The sequence below is a fragment of the Scyliorhinus torazame genome, chromosome 3 (genome assembly GCF_047496885.1).
Source record: "Scyliorhinus torazame isolate Kashiwa2021f chromosome 3, sScyTor2.1, whole genome shotgun sequence".
Taxonomy (NCBI): Eukaryota; Metazoa; Chordata; class Chondrichthyes; order Carcharhiniformes; family Scyliorhinidae; genus Scyliorhinus; species Scyliorhinus torazame.
The window spans coordinates 119890997-119916646 of record NC_092709.1 but is presented as its reverse complement, the minus strand read 5'-3'; the positions used below and the strand labels follow the sequence as shown (position 1 = coordinate 119916646).

General features: G+C 49.6%; 1 protein-coding gene across 5 annotated transcripts in view; it reads right to left on the bottom strand.

The window, feature by feature from the left end:
- Positions 1-25650, bottom strand: part of fstl5 (follistatin-like 5) — a 1269795-nt gene that overhangs the window by 292334 nt on the left and 951811 nt on the right. For all 5 annotated transcript variants that reach the window (XM_072496156.1, XM_072496159.1, XM_072496157.1 and 2 more), the window contains one exon: positions 15933-16053. In XM_072496156.1, coding sequence (XP_072352257.1) covers positions 15933-16053 — 121 coding nt within the window. The remainder of the gene's footprint in view (positions 1-15932; positions 16054-25650) is intronic.

Below are 25650 nucleotides of genomic sequence, written 5' to 3'. Positions count from 1 at the left end.
TTAGTGAGGCCACACCTGGAGTATTGTGTTCAGTTTTGGTCTCCTTACTTGAGAAAGGACGTACTGGCACTGGAGGGTGTGCAGAGGAGATTCACTAGGTTAATCCCAGAGCTGAAGGGGTTGGATTACGAGGAGAGGTTGAGTAGACTGGGACTGTACTCATTGGAATTTAGAAGGATGAGGGGGGATCTTATAGAAACATATAAGATTATGAAGGGAATAGATAGGATAGATGCGGGCAGGTTGTTTCCACTGGCGGGTGAAAGCAGAACTAGGGGGCATAGCCTCAAAATAAGGGGAAGTAGATTTAGGACTGAGTTTAGGAGGAACTTCTTCACCCAAAGGGTTGTGAATCTATGGAATTCCTTGCCCAGTGAAGCAGTAGAGGCTCCTTCATTAAATGTTTTTAAGATAAAGATAGATAGTTTTTTGAAGAATAAAGGGATTAAGGGTTATGGTGTTCGGGCCGGAAAGTGGAGCTGAGTCCACAAAAGATCAGCCATGATCTCATTGAATGGCGGAGCAGGCTCGAGGGGCCAGATGGCCTACACCTGCTCCTAGTTCTTATGTAAGTCCAGACTGGGGCTGTGGGAAGCATTATAGCTGTAATACATACTAGGGGCATGTCCATTTCTTGAAGGAAAGCAGCTGTGTCTGCATCTAGTTCCCACAGATCCACTATCTGCAAGCCATTCATAGCTTTCAGTGGTGGTCTGTGATTGACAGCTTGTAAAAAACATGTGCTCTCTGATCCAATCATGTCCCTTCACAGTTCAGTGGCCGAAGTGGTGAAACCCCAATGTACACAAGTTTTAACTGTAACCAATTAAAATTTAGTTTTAAAAAAATAAAGTAAGGACTATCACCAGAGGTTTGTTTATGGAATAAACACTGCAAACATTTCAATGTTCACAGTGAGGAGAAATGTCCAAGTTTGGGAAAAAACGGCTGTGAAAAAGGGGTTTAATGAAAGATCGCCGGGGAGTGGAAAAGTCAGCGCAGGAATTGAAAGGAAAGCGGAGGCTGGGGCACCAGGGGAGGCCGCATCGCTCACAGCAGAAAAAATTACCAAGGTGATGGCCGTGGAACTTGAAAAATAGTTCACAAAGCACATGGAAGCGATGAAGAAGGAGTTGTGGGCGGTATTGAAAGTACTGGTGCAGGAGGCGGTTGCCCCGGTGAGGGCGGCGGTATCGAGCGCAGTGGCGGAGGTGCAGGAGCAAGGTGAGACACTGAAGGAAGTGGAAGAGGCATTATCGCAGCACAGTGATCAACTCACCTCGATGGGGAAGGAGCTGCGGAGGGTGATAGAGACCAACAAGGGTCTGCGAGCCAAAATGGAAGACCTGGAAAACAGATCCAGGCGGCAGAATCTGAGGATCGTGCGTCTGCCGAAGGGATGGAAGGCCCGAGGCCGAGGGAGTATTTTGCCACGATGTTGGCGGAGCTACTGGGGGAGGGGGACAATCCCTCTCGATATGAACTTGATCGGGCTCATAGGTCATGGAGGCCTATACCAAAGGCAAGTGAGCCGCCAAGAGTAGTAACTGTTTGTTTCCATAGGTACAGCGTGAAGGAAAAGGTTCTGTGCTGGGCAAAGCAGAAGCGGAGGTGCAGTGAGCTGGAGCTGGTATACGCATATACCAGGACTTTACGGTGGAGCTGGCGAGGAGGCGGGCTGCCTTCAGCCGGGTGAAGAAGGCACTGTACAACAACAAGGTGCAGTGTGGCATAGTATATCCAGGTAAGTTGAGGGTGGCCTACAAATCCAAGGACTTTTATTTTGGGACGGCGGAAGCAACGGAGGGGTTTGCGAAGGCAGAAGGACTGTGGCAGAATTGAGAAATGGGATTGAGAGCGGGTCTTTTACCGATATAGCCTCATGTAACTTTATTTTTTCTCTGCGTGTTGGTGTATGTGCTAAATGAGTCAACGCTGTATATTTGGACAAGGGAAGAGTTGGGACTTTCATTTGCAATGATGGTTCTTTGGGGCTTGGGTGTGTATGCTGGGGTTGTGTGCTAAATGGGATATCTTGGTTTTCCTGGGACCAGGCAAGGGGGAAGCAGACCGCGGGCCTCCATGTTGGCCGGTTTAAGCCGGCCAGTGAACGGGAGTGAGGTGGGGGAGGGCTGCAGCCATCGGAGCCTGGTAGAACAAGTTTCGGTAAGTCTAGCCAGGGTGAAAAGTTGGGGGAAGGAACCGAGGCTGGGGGGAGGAGTTTACAAGAGGAAGTGGAGGGGAGGAATCTGTGTGTGGTGGTGGGGGGGGTCTACAATTCATGGGTGTCAATCACGGTACTCTTTTGGGGATTGGATGGTGTTGAATATTAGGGGGGAGGGGGTTGGGGGGTGGACTATCTATGTCAATGGTGACCATAGGCGATTCCTGATTCCTTTTTCTTTTTTTTTTAAACTTAGGAGGTTTTGTTTTGTTTGATGCTTATATTGTTAGGTGGGTCATGTGGTAAACCACTGAACATACATTACGGTATTACGGTACACTGCCAGTGTACTCCAGTTATTACGGTAAATCCCGGCCTGCTGGCTCCACCCAGCAGGCTTTGATTAAAAGTGTACGCTCTCCTGCACTGCCCCCATACTTGGGTCCAGCTGCTGGAGTCTTTACATCTAGTACAATAAAGCTACATTAGTTCACCATTCGTCTCATGGTCATTGATGGTATATCAATTTATTGTGCTAGAATTTTGAAGATGAATGTCATACTCAAGCAGGATCGCCTGGAGCTCAACCCACACGCAGCCGATGCCACAGAAACTTTCGAGCACTGTTTTGAAGGATATCTCAGAGCATCCACTGAAGTAATCTCAGACCCACAGAAGCTCCAACTGCTCTACGCACGGGTGAGCCCACAAGTCTTCCTCCTCATTCGGGACACTCCCAACTACACGGAGGCGATAGAACGACTGAAAGGACAGTATATCAGGACTGTAAATCAGGTGTTCGCCGGGCATCTCCTGGCCACGAGCTGGCAACTCCCCGGGGAGTCTCAGAACGATTTCCTGCATGACTTGCGGATACTTGGCAGAAACTGTGCTTGCCAGGTGGTGTCGGCAGTCCAACACACGGAGCTGCTGATCAGGGGCACCTATGTCACGGGCATTAAGTCCAACTACATCCACTCGCGCTTATTAGAAGGGGGTACACTCGGCCTCACAGAGACTGTACAGCTCATGAACTCCTTAGAAGTGGCCTCCCACATCCTGGAATCCTACACCTCCGACCGCGTGGCACCCTCGTGGCCGTCATGGGCCCCGCCATCATCCGATCCGGGTACACCATATGCCTGTGCCGCGCGGCAGCCAGTTAACTCCGGAGGCCCCAAATGCTACTTTTGTGGCCGGAACAAGCACCCCAGACAACGCTGCCCAGCACGGAGCACGACCTGCAACGGGTATATGAATAGGATGGGAATAGAAGGATACGGACCCAGGAAGTGTAGAAGATTGTAGTTTAGTCGGGCAGCATGGTCGGCACGGGCTTGGAGGGCCGAAGGGCCTGTTCCTGTGCTGTACATTTCTTTGTTCTTTGTTCTTTTGGGTGTGGCAAGAAGGGCCACTTCGCCACCGTTTGCCAGGCTCAATCGGTCCCTGCCGTTTCTAGGCCCAGCATCGCTACCGCTACATCCTCCATGTGCGATCCAGGAGCGCCGCCATCTTCGGCGCCACCCACCACGTGCAGCCCGTGGGCGCCGCCATCTTCGGCGCCAGCTTGGAACGCACCCCAGGACCCCTGCTCGCCTGGCCGTATGCTGGCCGCCGATACCTCTCGAACCACCTTCCGCAGCTCGCCTCCATCACCCTCGACCAGTCTCGGCCTCGCAATCTCGCGACCGCTACAACGACCATACGGATCAATGGGCACAAGAAGACCTGCCTCTTCGATTCCGGGAGCACAGAAAGTTTCATACACCCAGCTACGGTAAGGCGCTGCTCCCTCCCGGTTCTCCCCGTGACCCAGAATATCTCCTTGGCCTCCGGATCCCATTCCGTACAGATCCAGGGGTACTGCGTAGCGACCCTCTCGGTACAGGGCATAGAGTACAGTAACTTCAGACTTTATGTCCTCCCCCATCTCTGTACTGTCTTGTTACTGGGTCTCGATTTCCAGGCTCTCCTCCAGAGCCTCACCCTAAAGTTCGGCGGACCCCTGCCCCCCCTCACCGTCTGTCACCTCACGACCCTTAAGGTTGATCCACCCTCGCTCTTTGCGAATCTCATCCCGGACTGTAAGCCCGTCGCCACGAGGAGCAGACAGTACAGTGCCCAGGACAGGACATTTATCAGGTCGGAGGTCCAACGACTTCTGCGGGAGGGGGTCATTGAGGCCAGTAACAGCCCCTGGAGAGCTCAAGTGGTGGTCGTTAAAACTGGGGAGAAGCACCGGATGGTCATCGACTACAGTCAGACGATCAATCGATACACGCAGCTCGATGCGTACGCCCGTCACCGCATATCTGACATGGTCAATCAGATTGCGCAGTATCGAGTCTTCTCCACCGTTGACTTGAAATCCACGTACCACCAGCTCCCCATTCGCCCGGAGGACCACCAACACACTGCATTCGAAGCAGATGGCCACCTCTACCATTTCCTTAGGGTTCCCTTCGGCGTCACCAATGGGGTCTCAGTCTTCCAGAGAGAGATGGACTGGATGGTTGACCAGTACGGGCTGCGGGCCACGTTCCCGTATCTGGATAACGTCACCATCTGCGGCCAAGACCAGCAGGACCACGATGCGAATCTCCAGAAATTCCTCCACACCGCTAAACTCCTTAACCTTACCTATAATAAGGAGAAATGCGTTTTCCGTACAACCCGCCTAGCCATTCTTGGCTGCATTGTGGAAAATGGAGTCCTAGGGCCCGACCCCGACCTCATGTGCCCTCTCCTGGAACTCCCCCTCCCTCACTGTCCCAAGGCTCTGAAGTGATGCCTGGGATTCTTCTCATATTACGCCCAGTGGGTCCCTAATTATGCGGACAAGGCCCGCCCACTCATCAAGTCCACCATCTTCCCCCTGACGGCTGAGGCCCGCCGGGCCTTCAACCACATCAAGTCTGACATTGCCAAAGCCACGATGCACGCAGTTGTCGAGTCCCTCCCATTCCAGGTGGAGAGCGACGCATCGGACATGGCTCTGGCCGCCATCCTCAACCAGGCGGGCAGACCCGTGGCTTTCTTCTCCCGTACCCTCTATGCCTCCGAAATTCGGCACTCCTCTGTCGAAAAGGAAGCCCAAGCCATTGTGGAAGCTGTGTGACACCAGAGGCATTACCTGGCCGGCAGGCTATTTACTCTCCTCACTGACCAACAGTCGGTTGCCTTCATGTTGAGTAACACACAGCAGGGCAAGATTAAGAACGACAAGATCTTGAGGTGGATGATCGAACTCTCCACCTATAACTACGAGAACTTGTATCGCCCTAGGAAGCTCAATGAGCCCCCAGATGCCCTGTCCCGTTGTACATGTGCCAGCGCACAAGTACACCGACTTTGGGTTCTCCACAACGACCTCTGTCACCCAGGGGTCACCTGGTCCTTCCACTTTATCAAGGCCCACAACCTGCCTTATTCCACCGAGGAGGTCAGGACCGTGACCAGGGACTGCCAGGTCTGCGCGGAGTGCAAACCGCACTTCTACCGGCCGGACAGAGTGCATCTGGTGAAGGCTTCCCACCCTTTTGAGCGCCTCAGCATCAATTTCAAAGGGCCCCTCCCCTCCACTGACCGCAACCTGTACATTCTCAACATCATTGATGGGTACTCCAGTTTTCCCTTTGCCATCCCATGCCCGGACATGACCTCTGCCACTGTCATCAAGGCCCTACACAGTATCTTCACTTTGTTCGGTTTCCCCACTTACATCCACAGTGATCGGGACTCTTTGTTCATGAGTGATGAGCTGCGTCAGTTCCTGCTCAGCAAGGGCATCGCCTCAAGCAGGACAACCAGCTACAACCCCCGGGGGAACGGACAGGTGGAGAGGGAGAATGCGACAGTCTGGTAGGCCGCCCTGCTGGCCCTTCAGTCTAGGAGTCTTCCAGTCTCCCGCTGGCAGGAGGTCCTCCCCGATGCGTTCCACTCCATCCAGTCGCTCCTGTGCACTGCTACTAATGAGACCCCTCAAGAACGTGTGTTTGCCTTCCCCAGGAAGTCCACCTCCGGGGTTTCGCTCCCGACCTGGCTGACAGTTCCTGGGCCCGTCCTCCTCCAGAAGCATGTGAGGAGCCATAAATCAGACCCATTCGTCGAAAAGGTCCTCCTCCTCCATGCGAACCCACAGTACGCCTACGTGGCACACCATGACGGGCGGCAGGACACAGTCTCCCTCCGGGACCTGGCACCCGCTGGTTCCCCATCCACCATCACCACCATCCCTGATCTGGTACCCTCCCCCCCCCCCCCACCTCCGGTGGCGACCACCGCCACCCCTGCGCCTGCACCATTCCCCCCCCACCAGCGCCAATCACCACCACCCCCGCCCCGGTGGCGCCCGTCCCCCCACCGGCTCAACTACTAGGTGAAGAAGGAGAGGACAACACGCTCCCGGAGTCGCAGGTACTCACATCGGTGCCCACACCACAGCCGGGGCTGAGACGATCGCGGCGGAAGGTCAAAGCACCTGACAGACTCGACCTGTAACTTCGCTTCACCCCCGCTGGACTCTTTTTTTAAACCACTGAACATACATTACATGTATTACGGTACACTGTTAGTGTACTCTAGTTATTACGGTAAATCCCGGCCAGCAGGCTCTGTATAAAAGTGTACGCTCTCCTGCACTGCCCCCATTCTTAGGTCCAGCTGCCAGAGGCTTTACATCTAGCACAATAAAGCCACAATAGTTCTCCATTCGTTTCGTGGTCATTGATGGTACATCAGGCTGTTGTTTGGGGGGTGGTGGGAGGATGGGATCTTTGTTGTTAATAAGGGGATTGACATTGTATTCGCTACCGTTTACTGTTGGTTGGTGTGGTGTAAATTTTGAAGAAAATGTGAAAACGAAGAATAAAAATATTTTTTTAGAAACACTTCATTATCGAAATTCGCAATTATGAGTTTGCAGTTTCTCTTCATCTAGTATCACTATTGACAGGGCAATGTCAGATTCAACCTCAGCTGACATTCAGCATTGCAAATCAATTGGTAGGTGTTTGCAAAAGATTACTAATTAGCTTTGTTAACCAATTAATTGGAGATGTTAATCTTTAATTATCATGCAGATAGCAAGTCCATGTAATGAACTGACCTTGTACAAATGCAGGTTGCAGAAAGACAAGTGCCTGGATCTTCCAAGGAGCAACAGGAAATTTGCTCGGTGGGTACGGTGAATGCGGTGGGTAAATGGGTGAGGTGAATAAGTGGGTAGGTGGGTGTGGTGGATAGGTAGGTAGGAGGTATGTGGGTGAGTAGGACTTATGTCAGATCAGGACGGGAGTCAGGTTGGAAAGGTAGTCAGCTGATCAGAAGGGTAGTCAGCTATCAGGGGATAGTTGAATGGCTGGTAGCGGGGACTGGTGAAGGGTGATTGCGGGGTGGAAGGTGGAGTGATTTGGGGGTGGTCGGGCAGCTGGCCAGGTGGTTAGGGGAGTCAGGTGGCCAGGAGGGATAGTCAGGTGGTAGGGAGGGGCAATCAGGTCGTTGGGGAAAGTAGTCGAGGGGCAGCAGAGGTAATTAGGCGTCAGTGTGAATGATTGGGAGGATCAGTTCTAGAATTGCTTCAATTTGAGAAAGTTTTCCTGGAGCAGGTAAGTACATTTGATCTCTTCCAATTTTCTGCTCGGAGCCGGATCATTTGTGGAGGGTCCTGGGGAACAGAGGAATTGCCCATTGGAAGTTAAAATTTCTCGGTGAATTCCCAGATAAGTCCGCACATTAGGACTTCCAGAGAGTCCTGATGTGCATCTCAGTCTGGAAACTGGAAGATTTGGTCTAAAGATCCTTTCTAGTCACCTAAATTGACTACATTTTTGTTAAAATCTGTAACTTGGCTGGACAATAACTTAACTTGCAGTCAGGATATTTATTGCAAGTTCCAGTCTGCTGGATTTGCCGAGCTGATTGTACTGACTTTGAGGATACTTTGAGCCGAGGCTCAAATTTTCATGTAAGTTGGGGAAACCCGACATGCCTTCTAAAATGCACACATGATCCAAGTGTGATTTTGCCTGGAAACATTTCATGTTCACACAGGGTTCAGGTTCATTGTGTATTTTGCAAGCAGTAATGGAGTGTGGAGGGAGCTGGGTAGAATGGGTAAAATGCCCTCCTCTTTTCTCAGAAAGAGGAGCCCAGGTCACATTATTTAAAGGTCTCCTAAACCACCTCGCTCCCACACTCCTGACAAACATCATGCCCCCTTGGATTCTCGTGCTGCCACATGTAAACTCTACAACCCTTAGAATCCCCATGTCACCTCCATGCCCCTCATGTGTTCTTTATAGCCACTCACCCAGTATCTATTATGTGTACAGTCTGTGGAGGCCATGCAAGAAATTGGAACTCTTTTACATGCAGATAAAAAACCTGGTGTGGGATACTCCTGCAATTGGCGGGATGGCCCGACGCTGGCGCCAAGAACGCCGTGAACCACTCCCACGTCGGGCCAACCGGAAGTTGTGGAATCCTCCACATGTCCGGGGGCTAGGCCGGCGCTGGAGGGGTTGGCGCTCATCAACCGGCGCCGAAGGGCTGGCGCGAGTTGGCGCATGTGCAAACCGGCCGTGTGTGTTCCTGCTCATGCGCAGGGGGGGTTCTTCTCCGTGCCAGCCATGGCAGAGCCCTACAGAGGCCGGCGCGGAAGGAAGGAAGGTGGGTCCAGATCGCGGGCCATGCCACCATGGGGGCCGGATCCCCCCGCGCCCCCCCGAGGACTCCACTAGACGGCCTACCAGCCAGGTCCCGCCGTGTGGGACCATGTCCATTTCACGTCGGCGGGACTGGCCAGGAACTGATGGCCGCTCGGCCAATCGGTGCCTGGAGAATTGCCGGGGGGGCCGCTGCCAACGGCCTCCGACTGGTGTGTCGTAAACCCCACCCCCGCTCAAAAACCGCACCGGAGAATACGGCAGCCTGCTTCGGAGCGGTGGGACGGGATTCACGCTGCCCCCCTGGGATTCTCAAACCTGGCAGGGGGTCGGAGAATCCCGCCCTTGATATTCTAATAAAACACTCAAACACACTGCCATTGACACTGCAAAAATAAAATCTCCATTGAAAAAAAGTTAATCTTTCAAGTGAGCATTAAGTTGTAAAACAAGCAAACTAAATGAAAATCAGAACAGGTTATTACAAATTTGTAAAACTGCCAGTCATTCCCCCAACCAGCTATATCAACAGTCCCATGGCTTTTGGAACACAGCCAAGCAGTCATAATGACCACAGCCATCAAAAATTCTTGCATCTGTTCTGATGAGCGCAAGATGAAAAGCTTCAACAATATGTCTCTTTTTTCAGTAATACTCAAGAAATGTAATTATTACATTTGATTTAAAAAGGGTATATATGGGATCTGCTATATTGGATCATTGTCTGAGTCCTGATGTTTAGTTTATGGGAATGAAATCATTTTGATGACATGTTGCTGGAGATCATTACTTAAATTATTGTTTTGCACCAGAGATCCATTCTAATAATAGAGCCAAACAGTGCAACTTTATCTCTAACTCAAGCGACAATTTAACTTGCCATTTATATTGGATTTTTTTTTCTATTTCCCACTGCTATAAATTGCAGTACAATTGCCTCCACATGTCCGGACCAAAATATATTGATTTCTAGCTAATTCTGTTGCTTTGTAGCTCAGAAGCTGTGTTCATTATTTTGCCTCAGCTATTTAGAATGTTGTGATTGGAAAAAAAGATGTTCAAAGATGGAATGTTGATCTACGAACAACATCCTTGAGATTACCATTGCCCAGAAATTTAACTGGACCAACCATATAGACGCAGTGGCTACTAGAGCAGGCCAAAGGCTGGGAAACGTCTATGGCAACTAACTTATCTTCAGACTCCTCAAAACCCGTCCACAAGACATAACTCAAGTATGTGCTGGAATACACCACTTGCTTGGATGAGTGCAGCTCCAACAACACTCAAGAAGCTTAACACCATGCAGGACAAAACAGCTGCTTGTGGCGCAAGGGGCGGCATGGGGGCACTGTGGTTAGCACTGCTGCCTCACAGCGCTGAGGACCCGGGATCGATCCTGATCCTGGGTTACTGTCCATGTACAGTTTGCACATTCTCCCCGTGTCTGCGTGGGTCTCACCCCCACAATCCAAAGATGTGCAGGGTAGGTGGATTGGCCATTCTAAATTGCCCCTTAATTGGAAAAAAATAATTGGGTACGCTAAATTTACCAAACAAAATCTGCTGGATGAAATCCATGCCTCCGAGTGGATTGGCACAGTGATTACCACTGCTTTCTCACAGCTCCAGGGACCCAGGTTCAATTCCGGCTTCGGGTGACTGCCTGTGCGAAGTTTGTAATTTCTCCCCGTGACTGCGTGGGTTTTCTCTGGGTGCTCCAGTTTCCTCCCACAGTCCAAAGATGTGCAGGTTAGGTGGATTGAGCATACTAAATTGCCTCTGAGTGTCCAAAATAAAAACGTTAGGTGGGGTTACGGTGAGCTTAGGCTTAGGTGATCTTTACAAGGGCCGGTGCAGATTTGATGGGCCGAATAGCCTCCTTCTGCACTGTAAATTCTATGATTGCACCTTCCATTACCTTAAACATTCAGTCCTTCCACTACCATGCAGCAGTGTGTAACAAATATAAATTGCAACAACTCGCTAAGCCTCCTTCAATATTTTCCAACCTTGTAGCTTCTACCACAAAGAACAACAAAAGCCAATATATGGGTACACCAACACCTTCAAGTTCTCCTTCAAGCAACACACTATCCAGTTATGAAACTATATCACCATTCCTTCACTATCCTATACATCAAAATTCTGGAACAGCACTGTGAGTTACCTAAACTACATGGACTGCAGTGATTCAAGAAGTTGCAGTCCCACCACCTTCCCAAGGGCAATTAGTGTTGGACAATAAATAGTGACATTGCCAACTATGCTCACATCCCACGACAGAATAAAAAATACATAATCTTGATTGAAAAATGAAGTACAACTGAATATTTTTGAATATCAGTGACTGAATGAGACAATCCATAACAAGTTCATGGATTAGAAGTTTTGTTCAAAGCAAAATGTCGAAAATACTGAAATGCACATGCTGCAAGAATAAAACTCGCATTGCAATTCAAAGATTCATTGACATTGGAAGTTTCCCTGACAGAATCGGAATCAGAATTGTCTAAAGAACTGGAACTTTCATATTACTTTTAAGATCACTAGATTTCAGTATCAATGCAGTCTGCAAACAAAAATTTTAACTTGAAGATTCCATTCACTAAATTATTCACATTCCATTTTAGTGAAAGAATTTACATTTTCATTATTTCAGAAATATTAACAAAGCACTAAATTGGGCCACATTCAACTGTGATACGTATAAAAGGCAATCATCATTACTTGCCAGTAGATTTTAATTCAGAAAACTGAGAAAAGATTCTTTTTGTGTCCAAGAATGTAGAAATATACGATTCTATACCAGCCACATCCCAGAGCTTCAGCCAATCATGTTCAAAAGAGCATCATCACTTCAATGATTCACGTCTGATCTTTGGCTTCTGGCCTTGATGGAAATGGACTCAGCGGAGTGGCTGTGCAACCCTTCTGAAGCCTCCAGTCACCTGAACCAGTGAGCAGTGATGTCAAACATGTCAACCGCTGATGTATGCCAGTTGTGGGAGAGATGAAAATTTGTCAAATTCTATATTGAACTGGCTGGCACCTGCCTCAGTCCTGTGTACTATCTGGGTGGGGCCTCATTTTAGTCAGGAACCTTTTGTGTACGAATAACTAATAAATGTATGCATAGTTTCTCGTGGTCTCTTAAAGTACCACTGATTATCTGCTCAGTGCCCAGTACAAATGAAGAAAGTGTGGAATTGAAATTTGTAATAGGGCCGACAACCAGTGTAGGTTTGCACACTTATGCAACCTCTGGCTATAAAAAGGAGCCAGACTGTTAACTCATTTCCAAATCCAACTGAAAATTTGCATCAGGCAAGCATTAGACACTAAAAGGATGGTGAGTGTGCTGATATGCATGTGCACAGTAATGTATATAATTATCGGTATGACCTCCAACCAGCTGGTGGCGAGAGAGATCCACTATGTGACTCGAGAGATCTGGCAGTTGGGAGTAAGTCAGACTAGAGGACAGCCGCACTAGAAGTAGCTCCAGGAGAATTCACTGAATTCATTTATTTTGTTACCGTTTGTATCATAGTTAGTTAGTTAGTTATCTTTCCATGTGTTCATCTTGTTAGTAAAACTATCTTTTAAAAAAAAAATTTAGAGTACCCAATTCATTTTTTCCAATTAAGGGGCAATTCAGCGTGGCCAATCCACCTAACCTGCACACCTTTGGCTTGTGGGGGCGAAACCCATGCAAACACGGGGAGAATGTACAGTACAGAGGTTCATCCCAAAGAAAAGAAAGGTTATCAGAGGGGGGATTAGGCAGCCATGGCTGACAAAGGAAGTTAGGGAATGCATCAAAGCAAAAGAGAAAGCCTATAATGTGGCAAAGAGTAGTGGGAAGTCAGAAGATTGGGAAGGCTACAAAAACAAACAGAGGATAACAAAGAGAGAGATAAGGAAAGAGAGGATCAAATTTGAAGGTAGGCTAGCCAGTAACATTAGGAATGATAGTAAAAGTTTCTTTAAATACATTAAAAACAAACGGGAGGCAAAAGTTGACATTGGGCTGCTCCAAAATGACGCTGGTAATTTTGTGATGGGAGACAAGGAAATAGCCGAGGAACTGAATAAGTACTTTGCGTCAGTCTTCACAGTAGAAGACATGAGTAATGTCCCAACAATTCCGGAGAGTCAGGGGACAGAGTTGAATATGGTAGCCATCACAAAGGAGAAAGTGCTAGAGAAACTAAGAGGTCTAAAAATTGATAAATCTCCGGGCCCAGATGGGCTACATCATAGAGTTCTAAAGGAGATAGCTGAAGAAATAGTGGAGGCGTTGGTGATGATGTTTCAACAGTCACTGGAGTCAGGGAAAGTACCAGAGGATTGGAAAATCGCTGTTGTAACCCCCCTGTTCAAGAAGGAACAAGGAAAAAAATGGAAAATTATAGGCCAATTAGCCTAACCTCGGTTGTTGGCAAGATTCTAGAATCCATTGTTAAGGATGAGATTTCTAAATTCTTGGAAGTGCAGGGTCGGATTAGGACAAGTCAGCATGGATTTAGTAAGGGGAGGTCGTGCCTGACAAACCTGTTAGAGTTCTTTGAAGAGATAACAAATAGGTTAGACCAAGGAGAGCCAATGGATGTTATCTATCTTGACTTCCAAAAGGCCTTTGATAAGGTGCCTCACGGGAGACTGCTGAGTAAAATAAGGGCCCATGGTATTCGAGGCAAGGTACTAACATGGATTGACGATTGGCTGTCAGGCAGAAGGCAGAGAGTTGGGATAAAAGGTTCTTTTTCGGAATGGCAACCGGTGACGAGTGGTGTCCCGCAGGGTTCAGTGTTGGGGCCACAGCTGTTCTCTTTATATATTAACGATCTAGATGACGCGACTGAGGACATTCTGGCTAAGTTTGCTGATGATACGAAGATAGGTGGAGGGGCAGGTAGTATGGAGGAGGTGGGGAGGCTTCAGAAAGATTTAGACAGTTTAGGAGAGTGGTCCAAGAAATGGCTGATGAAATTCAACGTGGGCAAGTGCGAGGTCTTGCATTTTGGAAAAAAGAATAGAGGCGTGGACTATTTTCTAAACGGTGACAAAATTCATAATGCTGAAGTGCAAAGGGACTTGGGAGTCCTAGTCCAGGATTCTCTAAAGGTAAACTTGCAGGTTGAGTCCGTAATTAAGAAAGCAAATGCAATGTTGTCATTCATCTCAAGAGGCTTGGAATATAAAAGCAGGGATGTACTTCTGAAGCTTTATAGTTAGGCCCCATTTAGAATACTGTGAGCAATTTTGGGCCCCACACCTCAGGAAGGACATACTGGCACTGGAGCGGGTCCAGCGGAGATTCACACGGATGATCCCAGGAATGGTAGGCCTAACATACGATGAACGTCTGAGGATCCTGGGATTATATTCATTGGAGTTTAGGAGGTTGGGGGGGAGATCTAATAGAAACTTACAAGATAATGAATGGCTTAGATAGGGTGGATGTAGGGAAGTTGTTTCCATTAACAGGGGAGACTAGGACCCGGGGGCACAGCCTTAGAATAAAAGGGAGTCACTTTAGAACAGAGATGAGGAGAAATTTCTTCAGCCAGAGAGTGGTGGGTCTGTGGAATTCATTGCCACAGAGGGCGGTGGAGGCCGGGACGTTGAGTGTCTTTAAGACAGAAGTTGATAAATTCTTGATTTCTCGAGGAATTAAGGGCTATGGAGAGAGAGCGGGTAAATGGAGTTGAAATCAGCCATTATTGAATGGTAGTGTGGACTCGATGGGCCGAATGGCCTTACTTCCACTCCTATGTCTTATGGTCTTATGGTCTTAATGTGCAAACTCCACATGGACAGTGACCCAGAGCCAGGATTGAACCTGGGACTTCGGCGCCGTGAGGCAGCAATGCTAACCACTGCGCCACCGTGCTGCCCCTTAGTAAAACGATCTTACTAGTCAAAGAACTAGATGTTCTGTGTGCATTTTTACCATGACCATAACACAGAACGTAACACCGAGGAGCCCCTGGAAATTTAAATCTGTTTCTCTGATGAGAATTGGGTATCCAGCAGTTGGAAATTGCACATTTCTGACCAATCACATTCCACCAAAATAAAATTGTGGCATGTAATATATCAATGATGATATTTTTAATACTCCACATTTAAAGATGTCCTCAGCCTTGTTCCACACATTTTTTTGGCAGTTGCATTTTCAAGCCTCAATGTCTCTTGGTTAAACTACTACTTGTGTGGAGCAAGACCAAGAAGTGCTAACAGAAACAGAGTGCTCGAACTAACCAACAAAAACAGAGTCCATTTGGATGGGATTAGAGGGGTCGTTCCCAGCGATTGTAACCAATCCAACGGTTCTTTTTGGTGGCCTGGTGAAGAGGCTGTAGTCAGTTGCGTTTCCTTCATTGAGGAGTTCCGGTGAGCTGAGTATTAAAAATAGCACCCCGATTTCTCAACCCCCCAACACGATGACCCGCAATGCCGCAATTCACCTACAAGAAGGTCCTCAAGCCTCCCAGCAGCCCATCTCAAACAGGCAGAGTACCCCAGCATGGGCAAAGCACCACCATGGCACTGCTAGCTTAACAGTACCATCTAGGCACCCTGGCAGTGCCATGACGGCACCACCAGGGTGCCAGGCTGGCAGTGTCAAGGTGCCAGTGCCAAGGTGACACCAGCAGTGCAAGGGTACCCAGAGGCCAACCACCTGGGGGTCTCCAATCCCCTGAAGACTCCCCCAAATGCTATTCACTTGGTCCCTGTTTATGGGTTTGAAGGTCTCCAAGGCAAAGGGATTAGATCTCAACAACTTGGGAGACCAGTTGACTGCATATTAGAGTGAGACGAGGTGCACACTATAATATGCAGATTTGCCAATCAAATTGGATCCCGCCCTCAATGGGTACGATCTAGATTGCAATGTCTCGCGAGGTGTGGCGAGCCAGGTGAATTCTGGAAGAGGCCTCTCCCGGAATCTACCATAAGAGTCACACCCCGGTTTGGTCAGTAGATTGCGCCCAGAGAGTTGAGAAGAAAGGAGCACCTCACAAATAAAATTATGAGTAATACTGTGGGATATGAAATAATTGTTAGTAACTGTAATGACAGGGTATATTTACCATTCACTTGCAGGATATGAGTCTGAAAGAGCTTTTCATAGCCATCTGCATGACAACTATAGTTTCCCATGTGAGTTGTTGTAACCTTGGTTATGTACAGTGAACCATCATCTCCAAAATCCTGTTGAGTACAATCAGCATTTTGGTGGAAATTGTTTCATTAAAATGAACATCACATTTTTATACAGTACTATAGTACACAAATTTGTAGAACTAAATAAAAGTCTGTAAAAATTCCTGATATAAATGGACATTATTTGAAAAATTTCACAAGATTTTATGAAGTAAAACACAGATAAGCAATTTATTATAGGCAATTATTTTCATAATAATAAATAAGGTAAAGGCACAATTTAAATTTTGAAAAAGGCTCAATAATGCTGTCTATTTATGTGCTGGTGGTTATGAAACCAGTGATAATTTTCATTTCAATTTGAAAGGACAAGTAGGAGCAGTGAATTTATAATGGTCAATATGGTGAATATATATCACTAAAAGAGACAAAAAAAGAAAAAAAGAGCTGTAAGGTTGAGAGCAAATCTTTCACAAGCATGGAAAACATTTTGTTTTATTATTATTTTATATTTTTCATCAAAGCTATTTCTAGATCCAAGGTTGCATGAAGAAACATATAATTCCAATGTCAATAAAAATTATTCCAAATCAATATAAACAGAGAAAAAATGTAACCACCTGGGTTTTTAAATCGGTAAAAATTTAATTACATAACAAAACCTTTAAAGGAAATCTTTTTCTCTCCATATTCTTTTCTTTTCAATGCATTTCAGAGCTAGGCAAATAGTAACTGATTATCGTTTTGCAGTATTTGGCACATAGAAATGTAGAAACAGGGGCAGGTCATTCAGCCCACAAGCCGTTCTATTAGACCATGGTTGATCGATACCACAACTTTGTTTCGTCATCTTTGCTCCTCATCCCTTGAAATCATTAACCAATAAAACTCTATTGGCCGGTGCATTAAACATTTCAATTGACTAAACATCCACAACCTTTTTTGGGGAGAGAATGCAACACTTCCACTACCCGCTGAGTGAAAACATGCTTTGGGGTTTCACTCTAAAATAAAACTTGTAAACTGGAAGAGGGTTAATTTCAATAGGATGAGCAGGGACCTAGCTAGGGTCTAAATTCAACCAAAGAGTGGCAGCAAAAACTGTCACAGAACAATGGGTGAACTTTGAGGAGATGTTTCAGGGACATGCTAGATAAATTCTAACAAAGGGTCAGTGGGCTGATGGGATGGAGATAGAAGAGGGTACATAATCCATGTATGATGCATATATCAAGCTAGAATTGGGTCAAATACAATAATTTTGAAAGGGGGAGTGAAGAGGAAAATAAGACCAGCAATGAAAAATATGAGAATAAAGTGGTAGCTAACATAAAAAGGAATCCAAAAATCTTCTGCTGGTATGTCACCAGTGCATGTATCTAATCCAACATGGAGATAAACTTCCAGTTAGAAATATGGGCTTTCCCGTTTACTTGCCAAATTGGCAACTGAGTAAGCTGGTTAATGCCTGAAAAGCAGGTACTTAGTAGAATAAAGGTATCTGGCATAACAAGGGTTAATGTGAAACTGGGAAGCAGTACCATCCACAGTACGATGTAAAGAGAACATGACCTGAGTCTAGAGAGCGCTGCAAACTAGGCAGAGATCGGAGTAGAAGAAAGCATGGAGTTAGCTCAAAGGTGGCTATATCCTGTATATATGTACAAAGTTATGTATTACCAATAAAGATTTACGGGCCGATTTTTGCACCTGCATCTGCCACCAGCGATGAACGGTGATACGGGCACAAAATCTCACGAGAATCAGGAAACAAGATTATCGCCAATGGGATCTCATTTTCCGATTTCCCGCACCCCTCGCTGGTGACGTAACATGGTCCATGCCAACAAAGGGCGAGAACCTCTTTTTAATAGATTAACATACATTGTAGTCTAATTAATGAGCCCCCCCCCTCCCGTTACATGATCCCCACTCACTGAATATTCAAACCTCACCAATGTGACACTGCATCGGGTGAGGTTTACAACAGGTTTGGAAAGAGATATATCAGTCGAGGGGATCCCATGGGGGCTCCAAAGTAAGTACAGCCTCTGGAAGTGGGGAAACATGCCCAGGAAGTTCCCTGGCGCTGCCCCCTGGCAGAGTCCCTGGTACAGGTTGGCACTGGGCAGGCCATTGATAGCTGGGTTCACGTTATGTTTTTTGGGGACGATGCTTGTGGTGGGGAAGGTGAGATTCCTGATGCTGATGCTTACGGCGATGGGAGGCGGGGTGTGTGACAACCATAATGCTGATGATTGTGGTTCGGGAAGGGGCAAGAACCCTGATGCTGATGGTGGGTGGGGTGGGGTGGGGTGGTACAGGGAATGGGCGGTGAGATCCACAATGCTAATGATTGGGGAGGAGGGGAGGACAAGTCAGTTTTTACACCCCGATGCTGGTGGTGGTGGTTGGGAGGTGCGGAGTGGGGGGTTGGGGGTGGATTGGCGGGGCTAAAGGCCTGACGCTGATGGAGGACGTGGTGGGGGTGGGAGCCCTGATGGGGTGGGGGGCAGGTTAGGATTGGATTGCATTGTATTTGTTTACTGTCACATGTACCGAGGTACAGTGCAAAGTATTGTTCTACATGCAGCTCAGATAGATCGTTCCGTACATGGAAAAAAACAGGACAAACATAAATACACAATGTAAATACATAGAAACAGGCATCAGGTGAAGCATACAGGAGTGTAGTTTTTGTAAGGGCCCCGAAGAATCCAGCACGAGTTTTAAGGATACAAAATAATAACGTTTATTTACTATAACAATATATACATAACAGTAGCAGTAACTTCCCTTGCTACCTTCTCCTTCCTCCTGGTTCCTGGACTGGCCAGCTTATTTATAGTAGGAGTTTCTCCGCCCCCCTCATTGGGGAAGTTCATACTCCCATAGGATTGTGGGATAGTCATTAGTCCCCAGACAATCGTCAGTAGGCAGGTTATAACATCCCTCCCCCCCAAAGTCCAAGGAATCCACCGTAGGCCCTGGCGAAGGAAGGCATCAAACTCGTTTGGCCGCAGGCAGGACGCCATTTGCACACGGCGCTGGATCAGGCGGCGTATAACGAGACGGAGACCGGCGCATCCGTGATGAACGGCGCGGTTGTACATCCACGGCCTGTGGACCCGAGGATTCCCCCTCTGATTCATCCTGTGTCTCCATCTCGGAGTCAGAGTCTGCTGTCTCCGTCATGTCAGCGTCTCTATCCCCATTCGGTCCCGTCACGACCTGCGCAGGCTTCGAGTGAGGCACCAGTGGAAGATTTGGAGGACTACCTTCCCTTGTTTCTGGCCTTTGCCGCTGTTGAACTGAGCTCCGGGGGGCGGGGAATCTTTTGCGGGGATGATCTTCTGGACCGGACGTGGTCTACATGTTTTCGCTGGAGACGACCCTGGGCTTGCACTTGGTACGATATAGGGCCCGTTTGGCGAAAGATTACACCAGGAACCCATTGGGCACCACCAGCAAAATTCCGCACGAATACTGGGTCACCGGGCGCAAACTGCCGAATCGGACGATGCCGAGACAATCCCGGTCCCTGCCATTCTTGTGTGCGGCGTACTTTTGCGCCAATGTCCGGGAAGACCATACTAAGGCGGGTGCGAAGTCTCCGGCCCATTAGGAGTTCTGTGGGAGCTACCCCAGTCACTGTATGGGGGGTGGTCCTGTACGTAAACAAAAACCGAGCCAGTCTCGTGTCCATTGATCCGGAAGACTGCTTCTTTAGGCCTCTTTTGAATGTTTGCACTGCACGCTCTGCCAACCCATTTGAAGCCGGGTGGTAAGGGGCAGTGCGGATATGGCGGATGCCGTTCGATTTTGTAAACCTAGCAAACTCCTCACTCGTGAATGGAGTGCCATTATCCATGACCAGCACCTCGGGGAGGCCATGCGTGCTAAATGATAAACGCATTTTTTCAATTGTTGCGCAGGACGTTGTCCCCTGCATCTTATGCACCTCCAGCCATTTGGACTGGGCGTCAATTAGTAGAAGGAACATGGATCCCTGAAAAGGGCCTGCGAAATCTGCATGTAGGCGTGCCCAACTGGCCATTCCCAGTGATGTAGGGGCGCGGCCGGCAGAAGCTTCTGATGCTCCTGGCAAATGGAGCAGTTTTGGGCCACCTTCTCAATGTCGGTGTCGAGGCCTGGCCACCAGACATAACTCCGGGCCAACATTTTCATATTGGTCACGCCCGGATGCCCATTGTGCAAGTCTGATAATATCAGCTCCTGGCCTTTTTCCGGGACAATCACACGCGTCCCCCGCAAGAGGATTCCACGCTGAACTCTGACAGCTTGGAGGAAAATGCCCGCATCTCGCCTGGGAGCTGTCTATGCTGCCCACCATACAGGACTATGTACCGAACCTTTGACAGGACTGGCTCCGTCTGGGTCCACTCACGGATCTGTGATGCCGTGACAGGCAAGGTGTCCATAAAATTTAGGGTTGCGACCACTCACCGGTCGTGGGGGTCGACATGGGGCCGGTTGATAAAGGCAATCGGCTCAGTGTGTCGGCATTTGCTATCTGCGTACCTGGTTTGTGCTCCAGAGAATACTCATATGCAGCAAGCAACAAAGCCCAGCGCTGGATCCGTGCAGAAGCAATGGGCGGTATTGGCTTATCCTCTCTGAAGAGTCCCAGCAGGGGCTTATGATCAGTCACGATAGTGAAATGGCGGCCGTACACATACTGGTGGAAGCGTTTCACCGCGAAAACCACTGCCAGGCCCTCCTTCTCGATCTGCGCGTACTTTTTCTCCGCTGCAGTCAATGTGCGGGAGGCGAAAGCTATCGGTCGCTCGGCCCCGTTCTCCATCTTGTGGGACAGGACAGCCCCAATACCATACGGGGATGCATCACATGTGAAGAGCAAAGGCTTTCCCGGATCATAGTGGGTTAGTAACCCAGACGACGACAATTGTTGCTTTACCCGCCGGAAAGCGGTTTCTTGCGGCTGACCCCAAACCCAGGTGTGATTTTTCTTTAGCAGCAGGTGTAAGGGGGCCAGCGTAGTTGCCAGATTGGGCAGGAACTTCCCGTAATAGTTTACGAGACCGAGAAAAGAACGAAGATGCGAAGTGTCAGTCGGGGTGGGGGCATGTTGAATTGCACGCACCTTCTCTGCGACGGTGTGCAGACCCTCGCGGTCCACCCGATAACCTAGGTAGACTACTTCTTTTGCCTGAAATACGCACTTTGTGTGACGTAAACGGTCTCCAGCCTCCGAAAGGCGTTTAAGGACAGCCTCCAGATTTTCCAAATGCTCTTGCTCCGACGTCCCTGTAATCAACACGTCATCTAGGTAGACAGCCACACGTGGTAAACCTCTCAAAATGCCCTCCATAACACGTTGAAAAATTGCGCAGGCAGAGGATACTCCAAAGGGCAACCGTGTATATTCATACAGGCCCCGGTGTGTGTTAATTGTTACATATGGTCGGGAGACAATGTCCAGCTCCAACTGCAGGTAGGCGTGACTCATATCTAATTTTGTGAATGAGAGTCCGCCTGCAAGCTTCGCGTAGAGATCCTCTATGCGAGGCATTGGGTATCGGTCGAGTCGGGAAACTGTATTCACTGTAAGTTTATAGTCGCCACACAAGCGAACTGTGGCATCTGGCTTCATTACTGGTACAATTGGTGCTGCCCAGTCAGCAAAACGGACGGGCCTGATAATACCCAAACTCGCCAAACGAGTGAGCTCCCCTTCTACCTTCTCGAGCAAGGCGTAAGGCACTGGGCGCGCCCGGAAATAGCGCGGCGTGGCTCCTGGTTCAACTTGGATACGGGCTACGGCCCCTTTTATTTTCCCCAAACCAGGCTGGAATACCTCTGGGTATCGTCCTAGCACCTCAGTCAACCCTCCAGAAACTGTTTGGAGGATGTGCTGCCATTGCAACCGCAAATGACGCAACCAGTCCCGACCCAACAGGCTGGGCCCATGGCCACGCACTACGATAAGTGGGAAACGCCCCTCCTGGCGTCCATAGACAACAGGGGTCATTGTAGTTCCTGCAATGTCCAGTGGTTCCCCCGTGTAGGTGGCCAACCTGGCCTATGAGTCAGTTAATGTAAGGGTCTGTATATCCTGCTTGATGCGGTAGAATGTCCTCTGGGCGATCACGGAGACCGCTGCGCCAGTATCCAACTCCATCTCAAGCGGGTGGCCATTAACCCGTACTGTCACCTTAATGGGGGCCACACGGGGAGCTGCCACGCAATGCAGCTGCAGGCAGTCGTCCTCCGTCTCCACGTCCTCAGGAGTGGTCGCCGCAGGTTCATCCACGTGGAAGGTACGGCCTCTGGGCTGGTCCCAGTTACGGCCCCTGAGCTGGTCCCAGTTTCGGTCAGAACGACGGCGCCTCTGGCGTCCCCAGGACCGCCATCCGCGACGGGGTCGGCGCCTACAAATCTGACACGGACATGGCTCCTCATCCATTGGTTCTAGAGAAGGCTCCCTTCAGGGAGGAATGTCCGATGGCCACTGGCGTCAGTCTGGTCGTTGCCTCGCCCAAGGTACCGCAGGAGTGCGGGGGGACGTTTTGGGGCGGAAAGGGTTGCGCCCCAAGACATGCACTTCCATTCCCTGTAGCTCCTGTACTCCTCGCTCTGCGCTCTCTCGGGACAAGACTATTTGTATTGCCTGTTGAAAAGTCAATGTTGGCTCCGCTAACAACTTTCTCTGGGTGGCCGCATTGTTAATACCGCAAACCAAATGGTCGCGTAACATTTCTGACAAGGTCTCACCATAGTCACAGTATTCCACAATCCCGCGTAGCCTGGATAAAAAAATCGGCAAGGGATTCTCCAGGGGTCCTCTCAGCGGTCTTCAACCGGTAACGCTGGACTATCGTGGACGGGGTTGGGTTGAAGTGTTGCCCCACTATATTCACAAGTTCGTCAAACATTTTGGTGTCCGGCGCAGCTGGGTATGTAAGGCTCCTAATCACCCTAAACGTATGCGGCCCGCAGGCGGTGAGCAATATGACCACCTGGCGCTCGTTTTCGGTGATATTGTTTGCCCGGAAATAGTAACGCATCCGTTGTGTGTACTGGTTCCAGCTTTCCAGCGCAGCATCAAAAACATCCAAACGTCCGTACAGAGGCATGGTATAATAGAAAACAACTTCCAACCTGTATCCAACAAAAATCCAGGGAGGTGGCTTCAGCAGTGTAGACAGCTATTCACTTTTACCTTCGTCGCCAGTTTTGTAAAGGCCCCGAAGAATCCAGCACGAGTTTTAAGGATATAAAATAATAACGTTTATTTACTATAACAATATATACATAACAGTAGCAGTAACTTCCCTTGCTACCTTCTCCTTCCTCCTGGTTCCTGGACTGGCCAGCTTATTTATACTAGGAGTTTCTCCGTCCCCTCATTGGGGAAGTTCATACTCCCATAGGATTGTGGGATAGTCATTAGTCCCCAGCCAACCGTAAGTAGGCAGGTTATAACAGTAGTGCTACTCAGTAGAGAAGATGTGTGAAGAGACCAGGTCAGTCCATAAGAGGGTCATTCAGGAGTCTGGTAACTGTGGGGAAGAAGCTTTTTTGAATCTGTTAGTACGTATTCTCACACTTTTGTATCTTCTGTCTGATGGAAGAAGTTGGAAGAGTGAATAAGCCAGTTGGGTTGAGTCTTTGATTTTGCTGCCCGCTTTCCCCAGGCAGGGGGAGGTGCAGAAGGAGTCAATGGATGGGAGGCAGGTTTGTGTAATGGACTGGGCCGTGTTCACAACTCTCTGAAGTTTCTTGCGGTCTTGGGCCGAGCAGTTGCCATACCAGGCTGTGATACAACCAGATAGGATGCTTTCTGTGGTGCATCTGTAAAAGTTGGTAAGAGTCAATGTGGACATGCCGAATTTCTTTGTTTCCTGAGAAAATATAGGCGCTGCTGTGGGGGGGGGTTTCCCCATTGGACTGGTGTGGGTTTATTTTCTATGCTGATTAGGGCGCACGGCTCTATGAGCCGTATGACAGCGTAAACCAATGACGAAGTAACACCCTGTGGTAGTATGTATTGGGGGTCATGTGGGACTGGAAGCCCTATTGTCATTGGCTGACAGATCCCGGGTCCTGGTTGGCCGTTGACCTCTAGCTCCGCCCTGAAGGCGGAGTATAAGAAGCCGGAGTCCTCCCCCGCAGGCCATTCTACTATCGAGCTGCGGGGGAACAGACACGCTTAATAAAGCCTCATCGACTTCACTCTATTCGTCTCACGGAGTCTTTGCGCGCTACAATTTATTAAGCGTGCCTAAAAAGGACTATGGAGCTCAGGATCATTCCGGAATGCCTGAGGATCAGCCCCCACGCAGTGAACGCGGCAGCAGCCTTCAAGCACTGGCAGACTTGCTTCGAGGCCTACGTCAGAACGGCCACCGGCCGGGTCACAGAAGACCAAAAACTACAGGTCCTGCACTCGAGGGTGAGCACGGAGATCTTCTCCCTCATCGAAGACTCGGAGGATTCCTAGACGGCGTTCGCAGCACTGAAAAGTCTCTATGTCCGCCCAGTTAACCAAATCTACGCTCGCTACCAGCTCGCGACGAGACGGCAAGGTCCCGGAGAATCGATGGACGAATTCTACGCCGCGCTGATTTTGGGACGAGCCTGCAGCTGCCCTTCGGTGAACGCAAATGAACACACGGACATGTTAATGCGCGATGCTTTTGTGGCAGGTATGAATTCCTCCCAAATCCGCCAAAGACTTCTAGAAAGAGAGTCGCTAGGACTCTCAGAGGCCCGGGACCTAGCAGCCTCCCTAGACGTGGCCGCGCGTAATACCCGTGCCTACGGCCCTGACCGCGCGGCAGCCCATTGGGCTCCGTACGTACCCGTCGCGACAAACCCACCCCCCCCCGGACACCCCACAGGCTTGCGCGGTTCAGACGCCAAGTCGCACCGGGGGCGCCCGCTGCTATTTCTGCGGCCAGGCGAAACACCCCCGGCAGCGCTGCCCGGCCCGCGCAGCAACCTGCAAGAGCTGCGGGAAAAAGGGCCATTTCGCGGTTGTGTGCCGGTCCAGCGAGGTCGCCGCTGTCCCGGGAGAGCAGGGAGCCCTGCAAGCCATTTACGCTCCCCACCCGCTCTGGGTCCCGACCACCGCGGTCCCGGGAGAACAGGGAGCCCTGCACGCCGCGTACGCTCCCCAACCCAACCCCCGCACCCCATGTATGACCCGCCGGCGCGACCACTTTGGGTCCCGACCACCACCCCCCACGGAGAAGAGGGAGTTCTGCCCGTCTCTAACGCCCCCCCTAACCCCCCCCCGCGCTCCACGTCTGACCCGCCGGCGCTACCAACTTGGGTCCCGACCACCGCTGTCCCCGGAGAGGAGGGAGCCCCGCGCGGTCCTAATGCTCCCCAACACCCCCAGCGCCCCATGTGCGATCTGCAGACGCCGCCATTTTGGGTCCCGGCCACCACGAGGGGAGGAAGGGCGCCGCCATCTTGGACCACCCCAAACCTCTACGACGCGTGGGGGCGGCCATTTTGTCCACCCCCGCCGCCATCTTGTGACCCCCCAGCCATGTGCGATGTATGGGGATGGCCATTTTGTTCATCCCCAACGCCATCTTGGACGGCAACAACGGACCCCACTCCACTACTACAACCACGTCTCGCTTCAATTAC